The sequence below is a fragment of the Protopterus annectens genome, chromosome 12.part0 (genome assembly GCF_019279795.1).
Source record: "Protopterus annectens isolate FY-2018-M chromosome 12.part0, PAN1.0, whole genome shotgun sequence".
Lineage (NCBI taxonomy): Eukaryota > Metazoa > Chordata > Ceratodontiformes > Protopteridae > Protopterus > Protopterus annectens.
This window is the reverse complement of record NC_056746.1, coordinates 149,524,579-149,546,075: the sequence shown is the minus strand read 5'-3', so window position 1 is coordinate 149,546,075 and position 21,497 is coordinate 149,524,579. Positions and strand designations below refer to the sequence as shown.

General features: G+C 43.8%; 1 protein-coding gene across 3 annotated transcripts in view; it reads left to right on the top strand.

Moving 5' to 3' along the window:
* The window catches only part of NTAN1 (N-terminal asparagine amidase), a 371,301-nt gene that overhangs the window by 244,740 nt on the left and 105,064 nt on the right, over positions 1-21,497 (top strand). For all 3 annotated transcript variants that reach the window (XM_044089177.1, XM_044089175.1, XM_044089176.1), the window contains one exon: positions 20,307-20,404. In XM_044089177.1, coding sequence (XP_043945112.1) covers positions 20,307-20,404 — 98 coding nt within the window. The remainder of the gene's footprint in view (positions 1-20,306; positions 20,405-21,497) is intronic.

Below are 21,497 nucleotides of genomic sequence, written 5' to 3'. Positions count from 1 at the left end.
CAAGATTCCTCTTGAAGAGAGTCAATGAGGGACTCTGCCTAACCTGGACTGGGATTTTATTCCAGAGTGAAGGGAGCCTCTGGATTATGAATATGTCCCTCCAGCATGTCCTATTTATTTCAGTGCTGAGGTTCAAGTCTCTCGAGCGCGTAGCTCGATGGGATTTGGATTTTCTGAGGTGCAGCATGTCCCACTAATTCCGGGTTGGACATGGCTTTATACGTCAGGCACAGATCGCTTCTGAGCAGGCGGTATGCCACTGAGTAGAGCTGGAGTTTCTTTAACCGGGCAGCATATGGCATCTGTTTGAGCCCTTTGATCCTCTTGGTGAGGTACTTTTGAGGTCTTTCCAGTTGCTGCAGGTGTCTGGTAAGGTACATGACTCCTTATTCACTAATTCTGTAGGCAGAATTTGGAATCTCTTACCCAAGGAAATTACTCAGATTACCTCCTTACCCCTCTTTAAACAAAAACTTAAACTACACTTCCAAAACCACTGGCTTTGTTCTTGTAGCACACCAGACTAACTTCTCCTCTACTTATCTCCCTCTTTTCACCTACCACAATGTGTATCGTAGTCACACTAGCAAATACCTTTATCCCTTGAACCTTGTATCTATCTTCTTTCCTCTCACTAACCTTCTCCTTTCTTTCCCCTCCCCTCTTCTCTTTGCCTTCTCTGTCTTTTTCTTTCCCCTATTCTACTGCCTTACCTCCTCTTCCTCTCTTCCTTCTTGTGTGACACCCCTCTTCCTTTGGACCTTTTACCCTTATTCTCTCTCTCTATTTTATTACACTTTTTTTTTTCTCCTTACTAATCTATACCCTCTCAAATTGACTTGGTAATTTTGTTATTATACAATTGCACAGCTTGTCTATTGTATGGTTTATCTTTTGATTTTATCAATTAATTAATTTTTGACTATCCTATTATTTTGTTGTATTTTGTGTGGAGCTTTTCTCCCCGGGCCTCTACTGAAAATGGAAATATATCCAGCTAGACTAGCCCGGTCAACAAATGTAAAATAAATAAAAATAAATAAAAAATACATCCCAAAAGGGGCATTGTACTCAATTATTGGCCTTATGAGGGATGAGTAAAGAGGCACGATGACCTCCTCTGATCTAGATGTGAATCCCTTCATGATTAGGTGGACTATATAAAATGTTTTTCTAACCACTTTGGCCACGTGGTTGTCAAATGAGAGATTGCTATCAACTTGGGTCCCCAGGTCCCTAATTACTTCTTCTGTACTTAATGGATTACCACCTATGTGGTAATTTGTGGGCACTTTGTTTTTGCCAAAGGGGATGACTGTACAAGTTTTGGTGTTTAGCTTGAGGCCATGGCTCTGGCACCAGTTGTCTGTTTCTATGAGGCCCTTTTGGAGGATGCTTGTGTTGGCTGGAGAGTCGATTATGGCGCCCAGTTTGCAGTCATCTGCGAACTTGGTCAGCCACAGTCCTTCCATGTTGGCCTGTACCTCCGAGAAATATATACCGAACAAGAGAGGTCCCAGGACTGAGCCTTGTGGGATGCCACTTGTAACTGGTTTGGAGTCTGACATGGCTCCAGCAATTCTAACCATGTGGGTTCTGTCCTTGAGCCAGTTTGCAACCCATCTAGTAACATAGGGGTTTATATTTAAGCTGGTGAGCTTATCTATAATGCCCGAGTGGGGTATTGTATCGAAGGCTTTTTCGAGGTCCAGGTAGGCTGTGTGGACCACCTTCCCCTCGTCAATGGCCTTGGTGACTGTTTCAAAGAAATCAGCTGGGTTTAAGAGGCAGGATCTGCCCTTAACAAAGCCGAACTGGGTAGGATCCAGTGTCTGTAGGTCCCCAATATCTTTATTTATGAGGTCCATGATAATCCTTTCCATAGCTTTGCAGACCAAGCTAGTCAGGCTTATGGGGCGATAGTTTCCAGGATCCGTTGAGGCACCTCCTTTGTGGAGAGGGACCACTGTTGCTGTACGCCACTCTTTGTGTACATATCCTGTAGTAAGGCTGAGATTGAACAGTAGTTTTATGTTTGGGTTTAGCTCTTCTTGGAGTTCATGTAGGATGCAGCCCGGGACACCGTCTGGTCCCATTGATGCTGTGTTTTTTGCTTTGTAGAGGGCGGCTCTTACCTGAGCATCTGATATGTCAGGGGGGCAGCACTCTGCTGGGATAGATATTTGCCCTTTTAGTGGGGGGGGGGGGGAGTTTGCGCTGAACCTGTCAGCTAGGATGTTGTCAGTGTCTGTGGGTTCGGTGTATTTTTGTCATTTTGGACTAATTCTGAGCATATCTGGGAATTCCCACCCAGGTTCCTAACATAATTAAAGAAAGCCTTGTGATTATCCTTAGTGTCCTTTGCAATTTTTCTCTTGAAGCTGGCCTTAGACGATTTTATGAGTGCCCGTAGTTTTTTGCTAATACTGATCAGAGATGCCTTCCCTTTTTGGGATTTTGCTCTATCATTTAGTAGCTTCCTCCTTCTATTGTATGGTTTGTTTATGGCTGTGGTCCACCAGACAGGACGTCTGCCTTTGGAGGATTGTGTCTTGATTTTATTTGGGATTGCATGATCCATGCATTCCTGAAGTGAGTTTATCTATAATTCCAGAGTGGGGGATGGTGTCGAAAGCTTTGGCATGATCTAGATAGGCTGTGTGAACCACCTTACCCTTGTCTACGGCTTTGGTGACTGCTTCAAAGAAGTCTGTCAGGTTTAGGAGACATGATCTGCCTTTTACAAACCCGAACTGGGTGGGATCCAGAGTTTGGAGATTACCAATGTCTTTGTTTATAAGTTCCATGATGATACCTTCCATGGCCTTGCAGACCAGGCTCGTCAGGCTAATGGGGTGGTAGTTCCCGGGGTCCGTGGTGGCTCCCCCCTTGTGGAGTGGGATAACCGTTGCTGTGTGCCATTCAGCAGGTACAAATCCTGAGGTGAGGCTATGATTGAACATGGTACTCAGGTGGGGTGCCAGTTCGTTCTATAGTTTGTGTAGAACGCAGCCTGGGATGCTGTCTGGTCCCATGGATGCTGTGATGTCCTTCAAGGATGCATCTGCAGTCATCACATATGGGCTGTCCTGCCTCAGGCAGCCCTTCGGTCGGCTGGATTCCAAAGTCTGGGTCTGGCCTCGGCTGATGTCGCACTTTCCCCGACGTCAGAGCATCTGGGGTATAAAAGCATCAGCCGATGCCATTTTCCCCAGTCTTTCTTGCCGCGTGGTGCCCGAAGCAGAAGCAGTTCGCAAGTGCCGGTCGGCCAGCTCCTGTGATTCAGCTACCGAAGACTTCAAAAAAGCTAAGTACCCCGTTGGGGACTCTTTCTTGCCTCAGCCGATGTCAGATAAAGTTAATAATTGTTTAACTTGTGGGAAACAAATACCTCATAAGGATTTCCACTCTTACTGCCTCCCCTGCTTAGGCCCAGACCATGACGTCTCGGCCTGTTCAGCCTGTGCTTCCTTCAACCGACGAACTCTTAGACGTTGGTCGGAGTTTGCAGAGGAATTCTTTGGGGCTAGTTTTGCTTACAAGATGCCATCGGAGACTCCGACTTCGCATTTAGTTAAGAAACGGAAGGACAAAGACCGACACACACGGGCCGCGGTTTCGGCTGAAACCACGGTCAGGCCTACCGCGAGTGTCTCGGCTGAAACCGAATCCTTGGTACTTCCGATTACCGAAACCGCACAACCGACTGCCTCGGCCCCGGAGGCCCCGGCCGAGTCGGTTATTGAATTACCTACTAAAACTGGTGTCCAGGAACCTTCCGTCACCATTCCTTTAGACAAATCTACTCAGAGACCCTCTACTGGCTCACAGATTCTTAGCTTAGCAGAGGATCTTATCTCCTTAATTAGAGGTTCTCAACCTCATCCGGACAGGGGCTCTCAACCACCTCCAGACAAAAGGCCCAGGGTTGAGCCCTCTGACCCCCACTCCTCTGAGTCCTCGGATGGCTGTACTCTGTCATACCACCAGGAGGAGGCTTATTCGGCCTACGAGGATTCTGATGCTGAAGAATCTATTCCCTCGGCCTCCCCTTCTGAAGAGTTTTTTTTTGGAGAGACATTACACTCTATGAGAGAACATTTTCAATGGCAGGGTCAGGAATTCTCTGATTCTAGAAAGAGATTAAGGACCTTTTTACATTTACCTCAGCATAGGCCTTTAGCTATACCTCCTGTTTTGAATGTTATTGATGATGTGTACTCTGATGCTAGTACAACCCCTGACTCTCTCCCTCCGGCTCCTGCCAAACCTGATAGGTACTACAGGGTCCCGGACTCACATCTACACCTGTACAAGGCCCACTCTGCTGATCCAGAAACTATTTCCCAGGGCCCAAAATGGGTTGCAGCTGCCACTGCTAGAAATCCTCTACCCTCTGAAAGGGAGTCCAGAGCTTTAGAGAGATGGGGTAAGAAAGTGTATACTTCTGCAACTCTTTCCATGAGGGCATTAAATTGTCAATTTCATATGATACAGTACCAAGAGTATTTGTTAGATGAATTGCATAAGAAACTGTCTTCTTCTGAACCCTTGATCGCAAATCCCTTCAGGATCTGGTACATAACTCCCAGCAGGTTAGTAACCATTTCTTGCAGTGTGGTTATGATGCATTGGAAGCTTCATGTAGGTCAGCTATGACAGGTGCAGTCATACGTAGGCATGCCTGGCTGAAGGAACAATCTCTGCCAGACCATGTTAAAGCTAAGTTTTTGGATGCTCCTATGGAAAAGCAAAAATTATTTGGTTCCACGGCTCAAGAGGTCTTAAAGAAATTTGAAGAAAAGGCAAAATCTGTGCAAACAGTCAAAGACTTTCTGCAAGTCCTACCACCGATATTCAGCAGAAATTTTCCTACTAAGAATTGGTCCTTTCCGGACTCAGACAGATCTCAGAGAGGCAGGAATAGGCGTGCCAGAGGTAGAGGGCAAGCTAGAGGCTCCTACAGAGGCTGTCAATGGCAGCCTCCCAACCAGAGAGGTAGTGCAGGAACTACAACTGCTACACCAGGACTCAATGACTTTGTTTTGACTCCGCCGACCAGGGCTCAATTAGAAGCACCTTTGGGCGGAAAGCTTTCTTTATTTTCAAAAAATTGGCACAGCATTACAAGGAACACATGGGCACTGCAAATAATAGACAAAGGATACAGGTTCCATTTCCACACATTGCCAAAAAGAAAAGGCATGCCAGACCTGCCACCAAATCAGAGGGCAGAGACTTTGAAACAAATTTCCAAATTAATTCAAATGAAAGCTATAGAAAAGGTACCTCTTTCAGAACAAGGCCAAGGATTTTACTCCAGATTATTCCTTGTTCCAAGAAAAGAAAATCAATGGAGGCCTATTCTCGACTTGTCCGCACTGAATACTTAACTCATTGTGCCAAAATTCAAAATGCTGACTCTACAGCAACTCCTTCTCATGCTTGGCAAGGGGTTTTGGCTGGTGACTCTAGACCTCAAGGAGGCATACCTGCATGTCACTATCAGACAAAGTTGCAGAAGACACCTCAGATTTCTTGCAGTGTCAGAGCATTATCAATTCTCAGCATTGCCCTTTGGCTTATCTACTGCACCCAGAGTATTCACGAAATGCCTGGCATCAGTAATTGCACACTGCAGACTTCAGGGGATTCAAATTTACCCATATCTGGACGACTGCCTAATACAAGCGGACAGCAAGCAAACTTTGTTAAAGGACTTGGATTATGCCATCCACCTACTGCAGGCCTTGGGATACACAGTCAACATCCACAAATCAAGACTTGTTCCATCCCAAAGAATAACTTTTCTGGGTGCGGATCTAGACACAACCACCCAAATGGCCTTTCTCACAGAAGAAAAACAAAAACAACTACCGGATTGCTTCAAGAATCTGACAAGACAACCTCAACTGACTGCAAGAAAAATCTTGCAGGCCCTGGGTTACATGGCATCTTGCATTCTTCTGATTCCACAAGCAAGGCTGCATATGAGAAAATTGCAATGGTACCTAAGGAGTTTATGGACTCAGCACAGTCAGTTTAGAAACTTTGATCCCACTCATTCCATGCCTTCAAAAGGAATTTCTGTGGTGGGCTCAAGCCTGCCAGTCGAACAGTGGGTTGCCCTTCAGCAAGCCAAGAGCCAACCAAACCATCACTACGGACGCTTCAGACCAAGGTTGGGGAGCACACATGGAGGGCAGATGTATCCAAGGGCTATGGTCACAGAGAGCTGCGCATGCACATAAACCAAAAGGAAATGCTGGCAGTGATACACTCAATCGAGGCCTTCAAACCTTTTCTTCATCAAGGCCACCTACTCATAAGGACAGACAACACCACAGTTATGTGGTACATAAACAAGCAAGGAGGCACCCATTCCTACCCTCTTTGCAGACTGGCAATGAATCTATGGGAACTTTCCTTGAAACTCAATATACAGCTGCAGTCCCAGTTCGTGCCAGGGAAAGACAATATACTGGCAGACAGCTTAAGCAGAAATACCATGGATGCACACGAATGGATGCTGCACCCAGACATCTTCTTACTCATAACACAATCATGGGGAAGGCCGGAAATAGATCTGTTCGCCTCCCCCCACAATCATCAACTGAAGAAATTCTGCTCAAGGACATACCACCCACAAGCATGGAAAGTGGACGCTCTCTTTCAGCTGGAAAGCTCTAACAGTGTATGCTTTTCCACCTCTCCCATTAATTACCAAGGTCTTACTGAAGATCAGAACAGAGCAGCCCAGAGTGATTCTGATGGCTCCAAACTGGCCAAGACAGCACTGGTACCCACTGTTAAAGAGCATGTCACAGATGAAACCGTGGCCTCTCCCCCTATGGCCACTGCTACTGACCCAGCACAATTTCAAGACTCTGCATTCCAACCTGAAAACCTTGCAGCTAACTGCCTGGAAAATACCATGACTCCTCCTCAGGATAATCTATCCCAGAGAGTGAAGGATATTATTATGGAAGCTCGCCGGCCTTCCACAAGGAAGGCATATTCAGCAAAATGGAAAAGATTTCACACTTGGAACACAACAAAGGGCCTAGATGCGACGGTGATGAACATGGCACATATACTGGAATACTTGGCAGAATTGTTTCACAACGGCCTGTCTTACTCTTCCATTAAGATACATGCCTCAGCAATTTCAGCAGAATACAATGTTGATCCACCTGTCTTCTCTCATCCTCTCCTGAGACAGTTTCTAAGAGGAATCAAAAACATCAATCCTCCAAGGAAACCACCTGTACCTACTTGGGACCTTAACTTCGTGTTGGAAAAACTAACACTTCCTCCCTTTGAACCAGCAGCATCTGCAGATCTACAGTTTCTGTCTTGGAAAACTGCCTTCCTTCTGGCCATAACCTCAGCAAGAAGAGTATCTGAGTTACAAGCTCTAATGGCAGTACAGCCATTTCTTATCTTTCATCAGGACAGAGTTTCATTGAGAACCAATCCTACATTTATGCCAAAGGTGGTATCCAGGGTATCTTTGAACCAAGCTATTCACTTGCCTACATTCTTCCCACAACCACAAAATAAAGGGGAGAAACTTCTGCACACCCTGGACATACACAGACAGTTACGCTACTACTTGGACAGAACTAAAAGTTACAGAAAGACTGACCAGCTGTTTGTAGCATATGCTGCTGGGGCACAAGGAAAAGCAATTTCCAAACAGACAATTTCAAAATGGATAGGAAATTGCATTCGTTTTTGTTACTCCTTTCATGGAAAAACTGTGCCAGCTAACATTAGACCTCATTCCACGAGAGCCACAGCCACCTCCACAGCCTTCCTAAGAGGGGTGGCTACCAAGGACATTTTAGAAGCTGCTACATGGAGCTCCGTGCATACATTTGCCAAGCATTACAATTTACCTTTATACTCCAGATCCAGAGCAGGCTTTGCTACGGCAGTCCTGCAGGGTATCTTAGCTGCACCATCCTTTACTTAGTACCTCCACCCCCCAGATTGACTATGGTATTCTACGCATATGTGATGACTGCAGATGCATCCTTGAAGGACATAGTACAGTTTTGTACCTACCATAAATGTAGATGTCTGATAGGTATGCATCTGCAGTCAGGTTTACCCTCCCTCCTTCCCCTCTGTGGTATACTTCTTGGGTACTTACCCCTCTTATAGCTAGCTGGGGGGATCTATTGTAGTGTATTTGTTTTTATAGTACTGTGCATGTTTGGATTTGTTTTTTAAAATGCATCTCTCCAAATTTTAGCTTTCCTTAGAGGGCACCTGGCATCTGGGGCAAGAAAAACTGAGGAAAATGGCGTCGGCTGATGCTTTTATACCCCAGACGCTCTGACGTCGGGGAAAGTGCGACAGCAGCCGAGGCCAGACCCAGACTTTGGAATCCGGCCGACCGAAGGGCTGCCTGAGGCAGGACAAACCCATATGTGATGACTGCAGATGCATACCTATCGGACATCTATATTTATGGTAGGTACAAAACTGTACTTTCTTGGCTTTGGACAGTGTGGTTTTTACCTGTGCAGCCGTGATTGCAGGAACTTTGCATTCTTCTGGTATAGAGATGGGCTCTTTAGGGGGTGAGAGGGGGGTAAAGTTAGCACTGAACCTGTCTGCCAGGATGTTGGCAGTATCAGTTGGGTCTGTATATTTAGTGCCATTGTGCTGTAACTCAGAGCAGATCTGAGTGTTGCCATTGAGATTCTTGACATAGCTATAGAATGCTTTGTGGTTGTCTTTACAATCAGTGGCGATTTTGTTTTTGTAACTAGCTTTGGAGGATTTTATCAGGGATTGCAGCTTCTTACTGACTTCTTACTTACTTACCAGGTTCCATAACCTCTCCAGTGAGACAAAACAAATCCTCTTATCCTCTCATAAATATTTTACTAGGAAGCTATATCTTAGCAAATGGAAAAAAAGTTCTATATGGGCCTCTAAAAACAATATTGATCCTTACCCAAGCCTCTGTTGCCTCCATTTTAGAGTTAAGTTCTTGACTATGATTTTTAACAAAGGAGCTGCAGCAGCAACAGTTCGTGTTCAATTTGCTGCTATTTCTAATTTTCATCTTGGATTTGAAGGCTTGAATATTATGTCTCACAAGTTATCCAAAGCCTTTCTCAAAGGGACCTTTCATATTAGACCACCTGCGAAATCTCCCTATTCTCCATGGAATCTAAATTTTATGCTTTCCCGCCTAATTCTTCCGCCATTTGAACCAGCTTCCTCTTGTGACCTCAAATTTTTGTCAAGGAAAAACATCTTTTTAGTAGCTATTACTTCTGCCCACAGTGTCAATGCTTCAGGCTTTATCCATCAAGCCTCCTTATTTGATATTCCATGCTGACAGAGTCTCACTTAGAACAATACCCTCATTCTTGTCCAAAGTTTGCACTGAAACCAGTCTCCATACCAAATTATTGATTTGCCAGTTTTCTTCCCCAACCGTTCAGTTTAGAGTACATGCTGCACAGACTTGATGTTCACAGACAGCTCAGATTTTATTTGGATAGAACAAAAGATTTCAGAAAATCAGACCAGATTTTTGGTTAATTTTCAGACTCCGGGAAGGGTAGACTGGTGGCTAAAACAACTCTGTCTAAATGGTTATCTGATTGTATCACCTTTGCCTATTCAGCTGCCAATATGCCTTTGCCGCATAATGTTAAAGCTCACTCAACCAGAGCAGTTTCTACATCTGCTTTTTCTGCCAGACTTCCTATTGATAACATTTGCGCAGCAGCCACTTGGTCAAAACCTCATACCTTTATCACTCATTACAAAGTTGACAGGGCCTCCTTTGGATCCATGGTCCTGAGAAATATACTCCCGTGAGCCATCCGAGATTGATGGTGCTTGGGATGCTATCCATCAGTAAAGAATGAATGGCGAGATGGAACAACTTCACATAAAGAAGTTATGTACTTACCATAACATCCCATGTGAGGTGTTCTTCGTGTTTCACTGTTGCAGTCATTACATTTGGGTAATCTGCTGGCCGGTTGCCCTCAGCCTGAATTACAAAGTCTTGGATCCTGTGTCGGTTGCTGTCTCCTCTTCCATGACGTCAGGTTGCCAGGGGTATAAAACATGCAGCCAACGCCATTTTAATCAGTCTTTCTTGCCATGTGGTGGCCGAAGCAGAAGCAGTTTGCTAGTGCCGGTCAGCCGACTCCTGAAATTTTTGTTTTTGAGTTTCAGAACCGAAGTCTTCAAACTAAAGCTAAGTACCCCGTTGGGGAAACTTTTTCTTGCTCCTTACCGATGTCAGTAAAAGTTAATAATTGCATTACTTGCGGGAAGCAAATACCTCATAAAGATTTCCATTTGCACTGTATTCCTTGCCAAGGCCCTGACCACGACGTACCTTGTTGGTTTTGTGCTTTAATCAGCGCACTATCCGTCGTCGGTATATTTTTGCTTCTAAATATTTTGGTTCTCTGTTTAATTATCCAGAAATGTCGTCGGTTAGCCATCCGACTACCGGAATTCCGAAAAAATGCAAAGATAAAGACAGAGACAGGATTTTCATTTGTACTGTATTTCTTGCGTAGGCCCTGATCACTACGTGCCTTGCTGTTGGTTTTGTGCTAAATTTAACCTACGCGCTATTAGGTGTCAGTATAGTTTTGCTTCTAAATATTTTGGCTCAAGATTTAACTACCCTGAAATATCGTCTGTTAGCAATCTGACTACCGTAGTTCACAAAAAACTCAAGGAAAAAGACAGAGGCAGATCATTGAGGTCCACAACCGACGACTAAGCTTCTCCTAAGCCAGTCGCTGGCTCGCTGGTACTCAGTGAGGCACTTTCGCAGCCCCTGATACCTACTACATTTGAGTCGCAGGCCTCTACAGAGACCCATTCGGAGTCCAGTATGCCACAAGATTCGCAAAGTATTGAACCCATGGATGTCTCTCCCTTGAATGGGTCCGGAGCCACTGAGCAGGCACCTGCTTCTGAGGGTGTTTTCAGGCCTCAACTTTTCTATATTAAACCAACGCCATCAACAAAAACAAGGGCAAAAATGACTTCTCTGTCTAAAAAACCGACACATGAGCCATGTGCTCAGGCCCCTATACCTAAAAAAACAAATTTATCAAAATGGGTAAGAATTTAATTACCTTGATCAGGGACCCCCCCCCCCCCTGCTAAGAGGCCTAGGCAAGGCACTGATTATGAATCTTCAGATCAGGTTTCCATTTCTTCTGATTCCTCTTCGGATCAGGAATTTTCTATTCCACCTTATGAGGATTCTGATGCAGGGGAATCCATCCCATCTGCATCTCCTCCTGAGGATTACTCTTTTGGAGAGACTTTGCATACTTTAAGGGAACATTTTCACTGGGAGAGTCAGGACTTCTCTGAATAAAAAAAGAGGTTTAGGGATTTTCTTCTTCTTCCTCAGCATAGGCCTTTGGCAATACCTCCTGTATTAGACATTGTTGATGATGTGCTCTCGGAATCAAGCATGGCTCCTGATTCCCCTACCTCCGGCTCCAAGTAAGCCAGACAGATATTACAGGGTTCCTGACTCCCACAAATTTCTTTTCAAAAAGACGGGCGGCACAGTGGTGCAGCGGTTAACGTTGTCGCCTCACAGCAAGAGGTTCTCCGGTTCGATTCCCAGCTGGGGTGCCTTCTGTGTGGAGTTTGCATGTTCTCCCTGTGTTCGCGTGGGTTTCCTCCGGGTACTCCGGTTTCCTCCCACATTCCAAAGACATGCATCTGGAGCGTTTCTCCCCGGGCCTCTGCTGAAAACAGGCTCTGTGGAACCTAGTCGGACATTCCCGGTCAACAAATGTTAAATAAATAAATAAATAAAATCCTGCTGCTGATCCTGAGACTGTTTCTCAGGGTCCCAAGGGTGTTAAGGCTTCTACAGCCAAAAATCCTACCCCTTCTGATAGAGATTCCAGGGCATTGGATAGATGGGGTAAGAAGGTTTATACGTCTGCAACCTTGGCAATCAGGGCTTTAAACTGCCAGTTTCATGTGCTTAAATATCAACAGCATGTTATGGGCTTACTGAAATAGAAAATGATGTTGATTTCTGATTGTGTGGAAAATAAAGAGTTACAGGATTTATTGCATTCAGCAGAACAGGTTGGAAAGCATACTTTGCAATGTGGTTTTAATTCCTTGGAGGCCTCTTGCAGGGCTGCCGTAACTGGATCTGTGATAAGAAGGCATGCCTGGCTCAAGGAGCAAAATCTGCCTGGTCATGTTAAAGCTAAATTGTTGGATGCCCCCTTACAGCATGATATTCTGTTTGGTAATTCAGTTCATACGTTCACAAAGCATTATCAATTACCTCTCTTCTCTAAATCCAGGGCAGGCTTTGCCACTGCAGTCCTGCAGGGCCTTATAGCTGCTCCTAATGCCGTTTAGTTCCATCCTCCCATCCATAGCTTTGGGATTCTACCCAAATGTAATGACTGCAGTGGTGAAACATGAAGAACATAGTACAGTTGTGTACACTTAGCATAAATGTAGGTGTTCGAGTGTATTCACTGTTGCAGTCCGGATTAGCCACCCGCCAGCCCCCTTTCTATACCTTTTCTTTCCTTCACTATACTCAAAGCCTTTGTGGTGTATTTGCTTTTAGTTGAAGATAAATTTTATGTTTCTAAAGTGCATTATATATTTACAGTTTATATATATATATATTTTTGCTCCCCATTTGGGGGCCACCTGACATCTGGGGCAAGAAAAACTGATTAAAATGGCGTCGGCTGTATGTTTTATACCCCTGATGACCTGACGTCATGGAAGAGGAGACAACAACTGATGCAGAACCCAAGACTTTGTTATTCAGACTGACTGAGGGCAACCTGCCAGCAGATTACCCAAATGTAATGACTGCAACAGTGAATACACTCGAACATCTACATTTATGGTGTACACAACTGTACTTTGTTCATCTCGCCTTCATTCTTGTGTCCCTCCCTCCAACCCCCCCCCCCCCGTGCTGTTAGATGACCGAGATCCTGGATCCATCCTGGTTGCTCAATCCTTCTATACCCTTTCTTGGGAGTGAAAGAATGACATATTGTATTATTATATGCAGCAAACAAGATCTGAAGTACCTCTAAGTGCATCATGGGATAGGGACTTGGCCTCGAACTTTGCAATTGGCCGACTTGGAGCCGAGGGATCGGCTCCGAACCCATCAGTAAAGAATGAAAGCGGGATGAACAACTCACATGGAATGTTATGGTAAGTACATAACTTCTTTTTATCTTTTGTTCATATTGTGGCATCATCCTTGGAGAAGGTAAAATGCTGCTCAATGCTAGGCTCATTCCAGCCTGGTACACACACTTTGAGAGCTCCATGTCTGTCTGTCTTCATATAGTCTAGGGAGGTACATCTCAGGTAATTTACAGTCGTGTAGTATGACTGAGTCATACTGGTACTTGTGGCCCAGTAACCAGAGTATGTGCATAATATGATGGATCCTGCCCCCTGATAAGCAACTGACTGTGACTGTCTCCTTACTCAGCCTGGTAAGAGGGACAATAGTGTGTCTCACAATCGAGTCTCCAATGACCAGAATGTTGGATTGTATGGTGCCTTGCCTTATGGGTGTAGAAGTAGATGCCCCATGAGATGTGGCTGTATGTGCTGATGTGGGTGTTGTTTTGAAACAGTGCATTCGGGGCTATTGAGAGTATTGTTATATGTAATTCATCTTGGAGGTTTTTGGGATTTAGGAAGGTTACAATTAAGTGCTTCAACATATGTGGGTTTATGTATCTGCTTTGAGCTGTATGTGATGGGTGCAGCATGTGTACTACTGACAACCTTATTGACATTAGGAGTGCTTGTATGTGGAAGCTTTGCTTCCAGTAACATAGTGTAAATACATCTCTCAAGTGCCATATCAGTTTGTTTGACAATTAACTGGTTGTCGGTAAATGTGATGCAATTTCTACATTGCCTCAGGATGCCCATATCCACCAAACTGGTAATGGCAGTAGTGGGAAAGTTCACATCCATGGCAACAGACACTTTTTTATTGATTAGATGGTTGGAGTGATAATATAAATTACTGTCGACAGTGCCTGGTTTGCGATTCTGGAGGCAGTGCTCTTCAAACAAGTTGCTCTGTGTGCAGCTATGCAAGGGTGCTTTTATAGGACAAATGTCAACTCGAGTCTGCATCTATACAAGGCACTGCTGTACACTTGAGGGGAAACTAATAAGCAGACCCTGATGATTTATGACTATAGTATTTAAGGAGATATAACACAGAGCGGCTGTAAGTTGCCCAATACAATCCTTAGTTGTGAAACCTGTGCAGAAAAGTCTAACAATTCCTGCATGGCCCAATGCTGAACAAACTCTAAAACAAACTCCAAGAGTCTAAAGCTTTATTCAGATACAGATATATTCCTGAAACAATAATGGTTTAGCTCTTTCGTCAGTTTAATTCACCACTGACTTAATCAGAACCAAAGTTAAGGAGATATTCTGAAGTTTGGGCAGCAAAACAAGCAGTACTCGCTGAAAAGAAGGCGAGAATTAGCTTTGGAAGAATAACAAAAAGAGAGGCTTCACCTGAATGGCTACTGCGTGGCTACTGCTAGTGCTGCTCTCACCAGGAAGAATGATGAAAAGAGAGGCTTCACCTGAATGGCTACTGCATGGCTACTCACCAGGAAGAATGATGAAAAGAGAGGATTCACCTGAATGGCTACTGCGTGGCTACTGCTAGTGCTGCTCTTACCAGGAAGAATGATGAAAAGAGAGGATTTGCCTGAATGGCTACTGTGTGGCTACTGCTAGTGCTGCTCTCACCAGGAAGAATGATGAAAAGAGAGGATTTGCCTGAATGGCTACTGCATGGCTACTGCTAGTGCTGCTCTCACCAGGAAGAATGATGAAAAGAGAGGATTCGCCTGAATGGCTACTGCGTGGCTACTGCTAGTGCTGCTCTCACCAGGAAGAATGATGAAAAGAGAGAATTCGCCTGAATGGCTACTGCGTGGCTACCGCTAGTGCTGCTCTCACCAGGAAGAATGATGAAAAGAGAGGATTCGCCTGAATGGCTACTGCGTGGCTACTGCTAGTGCTGCTCTCACCAGGAAGAATGATGAAAAGAGAGGCTTCGCCTGAATGGCTACTGCTAGTGCTGCTCTCACCAGGAAGAATGATGAAAAGAGAGGCTTCACCTGAATGGCTACTGCATGGCTACTGTTAGTGCTGCTCTCATCAGGAAGAATGATGAAAAGAGAGGCTTCGCCTGAATGGCTACTGCGTGGCTACTGCTAGTGCTGCTCTCATCAGGAAGAATGATGAAAAGAGAGGCTTCGCCTGAATGGCTACTGCGTGGCTACTGCTAGTGCTGCTCTCACCAGGAAGAATGATGAAAAAGAGAGGCTTCGCCTGAATGGCTACTGCTAGTGCTGCTCTCACCAGGAAGAATGATGAAAAGAGAGGCTTCGCATGAATGGCTACTGCGTGGCTACTGCTAGTGCTGCTCTCACCAGGAAGAATGATGAAAAGAGAGGATTCGCCTGAATGGCTACTGCGTGGCTACTGCTAGTGCTGCTCTCACCAGGAAGAATGATGAAAAGAGAGGATTCGCCTGAAAGGCTACTGCGTGGCTACTGCTAGTGCTGCTCTCACCAGGAAGAATGATGAAAAGAGAGGCTTCGCCTGAATGGCTACTGCGTGGCTACTGCTAGTGCTGCTCTCACCAGGAAGAATGATGAAAAGAGAGGCTTCGCCTGAATGGCTACTGCATGGCTACTGCTAGTGCTGCTCTCACCAGGAAGAATGATGAAAAGAGAGGATTCGCCTGAATGGCTACTACGTGGCTACTGCTGCTCTCACCAGGAAGAATGATGAAAAGAGAGGATTCGCCTGAATGGCTACTGCGTGGCTACTGCTAGTGCTGCTCTCACCAGGAAGAATGATGAAAAGAGAGGATTCGCCTGAATGGCTACTGCGTGGCTACTGCTAGTGCTGCTCTCACCAGGAAGAATGATGAAATGAGAGGCTTCGCCTGAATGGCTACTGCGTGGCTAGTGCTGCTCTCACCAGGAAGAATGATGAAAAGAGAGGATTCGCCTGAATGGCTACTGTGTGGCTACTGCTAGTGCTGCTCTCACCAGGAAAAATGATGAAGAGAGAGGATTCGCCTGAATGGCTACTGCTAGTGCTGCTCTCACCAGGAAGAATGATGAAAAGAGAGGATTCGCCTGAATGGCTACTGCGTGGCTGCTGCTAGTGCTGCTCTCACCAGGAAGAATGATGAAAAGAGAGGCTTCGCCTGAATGGCTACTGCGTGGCTACTGCTAGTGCTGCTCTCACCAGGAAGAATGATGAAAAGAGAGGATTCGCCTGAATGGCTACTGCGTGGCTACTGCTAGTGCTGCTCTCACCAGGAAGAATGATGAAGAGAGAGGATTCGCCTGAATGGCTACTGCTAGTGCTGCTCTCACCAGGAAGAATGATGAAAAGAGAGGCTTTTCCTGAATGGCTACTGTGTGGCTACTGCTAGTGCTGCTCTCACCAGGAAGAATGATGAAAAGAGAGGTTTCGCCTGAATGGCTACTGCGTGGCTACTGCTAGTGCTGCTCTCACCAGGAAAAATGATGAAAAGACAGGCTTCGCCTGAATGGCTACTGCGTGGCTACTGCTAGTGCTGCTCTCACCAGGAAGAATGATGAAAAGAGAGGCTTCGCCTGAATGGCTACTGCATGGCTACTGCTTGCTAGTGCTGCTCTCACCAGGAAGAATGATGAAAAGAAAGGCTTCGCCTGAATGGCTACTGCGTGGCTACTGCTAGTGCTGCTCCCACCAGGAAAAATGATGAAAAGAGAGGCTTCGCCTGAATGGCTACTGCGTGGCTACTGCTAGTGCTGCTCTCACCGGGAAGAATGATGAAAAGAGAGGCTTCGCCTGAATGGCTACTGTGTGGCTACTGCTCGTGCTGCTCTCACCAGGAAGAATGATGAAAAGAGAGGCTTCACCTGAATGGCTGCTGTGTGGCTAGTGCTGCTCTCACCACGGCTTCACTCTGCTGGGATACAAAATGCCTTTGATTCTTCTCTCACCAGAAGCACAATAATAGCACCGATCCCAAGAAGAGAAGCAGTCCACGGCCTGTTCGACGATCCACAGTCTTGTTCCAGTTGATGCAAGGGTTTGTAGGCTTGTTGTAGCCTTTTCCTGGTAGATGCCTTGAATAGCAATCAGACCAACCAGGAAGGTCAAACACAGACACTGACTGCCCGATCATAAACAGTCGTGAATCAATGCACGCTGCTCCTTCTCTCACCAGGAACCGTATATAAGCACAGATTCCAAGCTGTCCCTATAAAGCAGGCTTTCTGGTGATCAGCAGTCTTCAGGAAATATCACTATGCTCCTTCTCACACCAGGAGCAAAGCAAAAGCACTAATCCCAAGATGACTACTGAGATGCAGAATGTGGGCTCTCCAGTAATTGCTGGTCTTGGAGTTTATGTTGCAGATTTTAATTGTAAGATGGAGAAATGGGTTAATCTCCTAAGAGTTGCAGTGGTGCACTTAGCAGTTAGATATGAAAGAGGAGTAACTTTAGCTGCTGAAGTGGAGAGCCACTAATTTTAAAACAACAAGGTAGACTGGAAGGGGGTGGGCACTTTGTATTATGGATCTATTGAGTAAAGTGGGATGGTCAGTAAATTTAAATAGCTGAAGGGGAGTGATTTCACAAAATGATAATTTTGTGCTTGCTCACAATAGCCAATACAAGAGGAGAGAAAAGGAAATATATGTGGTCAAATTAACATAAGGGACAGGCAACTAGAAAGGTAGTTGAGTTTAAAAATACAACACCACAAGGATGAGAGGATGGGGGAAAACTCCTGAGAGAGACAGCTGTGTTTCTTTCCTAGTTTAGATATGCAGTTAAAAGCAGAATACAAGTAAAACACAGTGTAAGGAAAATAAATCACAACATACAAAATAGAAGGTGGCAATGAAGCAATACAAAATACAAGAAAGCAAATACAAACTAATTTTCCCTCACAGCAAGCTGTGGCAGTCTGAGTGAGCTTTTCCAGTACATTCCATTTCTTTAAATAGTTAAGCACCCTCTGTTTTCTAAACTTGTGAGGCCACTTTTTCAGTCTTTCTCATTACAGGCATTTGGTTTGACTCCAGGAATGTCCTGATTCATTTGGTCCATTCCTGAGCATTGTTTGGGTCTTTTTAGGAAGATTGCATACTGACACCTGCCTATTTTGGGTCCATGGGATGGTTGATTTGGCACTGGAGGACTGACCTCCATTATTCTGTTCAGCTGGCTGCTCCTTAGAAAATGCAGGAATTTTTACATCTCCTCAATGGCTTTTTCAGCCTTCATGAATGTCTTTGTGCCATTTGGGGGGAAAATTAAAATGACCAGATAAATTGGGTTTAATCTCACTCCAGATTCTCTGCATTTTCAGGTTACTGTTTTGGATTTATTTCTTCCCTGTTGTGTTAGACCAGAATAGTCATTCTCTGTGAATATTCTGACACCTCTAAACTTCAAGATTCTGTTTAAAGGCACAAAACAAACTTTTTAAACAAAAACGTGTTTGTGTGAACCTTTATTCATGTGAACACTTTAAAAAAAAAAAAAAAAAAAAGTGTTTTGCAACCTTTAAAATGTATGAAGTTTAAAAGATTGCTTACGAACATGGAAGACAAAATGTACTGACCCGTGTTTATGGCATGAACATTCATGGTGGGCAGGCAGCGCACTTCACTTTGGGTTTGAGCTCTAATTATGATGGATTAGCATAGGTATGTAATTGTAAATTAGTTATGTAATTTCCAAACTGTTAAATTAACAGTTTGGCAAAGAACTAATTAATTATAACTGGAACCCAAATGGATGTCAGCACATCCTGCCCAGTTATGAATATTCGTGCCTAAACATGGCTTGGTACATGTTGTCTTCCACATTTGGAAACAAATTTTAACAGTTTTATTTGTAAATAGATGCATAATGACCTTTTCTTTGTTAAAAAAATTATTTCACACCTTTAGACATGATCGTTCAGGATCCATCTCCCTCTGTCCTGCCAAATTCTGGGTAATGAGTTCCGTTTCTTGGCTCATTTGTATTTTAACAAGGCTTGGTTGCTTCTTGGCTCTAAGGTTTAGTATATAAACCTGATTTACCCTTTTGAGTCATCAGTTCCAGTCTACTGATGTGTCCTTTCATAAACTTAAAAAGTTAGCTTCTTTCAGAATTTCCGGCATAGCTCCAACTCAGATTCTGTCTTCTCGACCTGTCCCACAGTTCTAGCTTTTGTCTTGTGTCTTCCTGGATTACCTCATGCTTTTTCAACTTTTCTTTAGATTCTTTTTCTAATTTTTATACCTTTATCAGACTGTCAGACTGTTAGTTCGACACGTGTGTTTTCACAATTTTTTTATTGTTTGTCAGTGACCCCTGGATTTTAAATACTGTGCACAAAGTATCTACTTTTTCCCTAGTGATGTTAGTCACATGGACCTTCTCTGTCAGCACTTCTCTTTTTGGCTGTTTTTTTCTTCAACGTTCCAAACTTTTTCCTTGAAGAGATTCATGCAATCCCCAAAATGGTCAGAAACTGAATAACATAAGTGGTGTGCTAATTGATAGATTTTTAACTGTAACTTTCTTCCCTTATTGGTTATTTTTAGCTGCAGTTCAGACATCTACCATTTGAGCAGTTCCCTAGTAGCCTTATTTGAAGAGTGCTTTTCCCTGTAGTTATTGTCTGACTGCTGTTTAATAAGTAACTCATCATTTGTGGGAGTAGATTATTGTTCAGTATTTATGCACTGCAGTATGCATGGTCACAAACAGGGTCATAGACTTGTATAGGCAATCATTTAAGGTGCTTGATTGTGGTGTATAAATCGATAACTCTACACCTTAAAGATGCATACCTAGTTTATGTTATGTATAGATTTCCTTTAGTGTGTTAAAAAGTCCGAGCACAGTCATAATTTGAAATGTGTGTGACTGTGTGATGAAATTCATCTAGTAGCACCATTTTGTAAAATAACTAAACCAGTAAATTGTTTATAACTGTGTGTAAATTTGAAATTTGAGTATGAGTGGAAGTTGACTGTTTCTAGTGAATAATCATTGATTGATTCCAGATTTTGCAGTTTAGGTAAAACTTCCTTATTATTGAGTGTTTTGGGCAGAAGACTATAACATGTTAAGCTGTTAAAAATACTGGTCCCTCAGTAGACCTTTACTTGCTATAGATGAATAAACTAAAAGAAGTCATACGATTGATTTTTTTCCAGGTGTAGATGTGAAAACTGGTGAGATTTTCAATGCATCTTTTCCAGACCGAGGGCCAGATGAAGTTTTGCGTTCAGTTCGAACTTCTGAAGGCAGACTAGTAAGTCAAAAGAACTCTCAATAGAAGGAATTATTTGTAGCCATTAATGCATGTCTTGGTTAAAGTTTTGTTCATGACTTGTGTTTTATTATGAGATGCAGTGGTGTGAACTTAACAGGAGAACTGGATAAATTCCTCCCAAATTACTTCTTGGACTGCCCTAATGAGATGAAATAACTAACTGCTGTATTAATTTAAAACAGAATTCTTGTTTTAAAAGTCTTGCTACTTAACTGTGGGGTTTTTATAAAGCATATTGTAATTGCATGGCATGTTTCATCCAGTGAGACTACAGCATTTTCAAACCTCATTGTATAATGTTTTATTCTTACTTTTGGTAATGGGTTAAGACACTCTAGGAAGAAGTGATTTGCTTTGGAGCAGTGGTCTAGTTGAATAATTTGTTCAAAGTTGCAGTTTGCACATGCGATTGTGGTAAGAGTATTGAGGCAAAATAGTTGAATTAAAGATAATTAACTTTTTTATTATGAAAAATAAAATACTGATTAATGAAAATGGTTGAGTACTGACATTGTTGATTGTGTCTTGGAAAAAAAAAAGTATATTATAAGATATATGTCTTGCACTCCCACTGTGTATTCTGATCCCAAGGTTTTGACTAAGAATTGAATTTTTCACAAAGTACTGTTCTGGGACTCGGAAACTGGTCTGTAGGATATTGCTTGTTTGCAACTTGTTACTTTAACTTGCTAAGGCATTCTGCCAGCTGTTGAACAAGCACATGCCAAGCTGACGTAACAGGTTTCCTTTGTGTGGGCTAGTAAAATGTGTTCACTGTTTATCTGTATTCTTCTCTTCACTTGCTGCAGTATTCTTAACCTGAGGGATCTCCTGCCTAAAGGTGACCCGATGTCGACCAGTATACAAAACGCTTATACTACTGCAAGGTATGTGGGACTTCGCATGTAGGTTGCTGTAGGAAGTAGGCCATAAAAGCAATGTATGCACGAACCATCCTCAGAACTTTTCTGCCGCCAGTTAGAATGCCATTCCGATTGTTGATCTGGTTGCCTCAGCATTTGCGACTTCAGGTTTTTGCCAGATAAGTACCTCGTTGGGGAATATTTTCTCT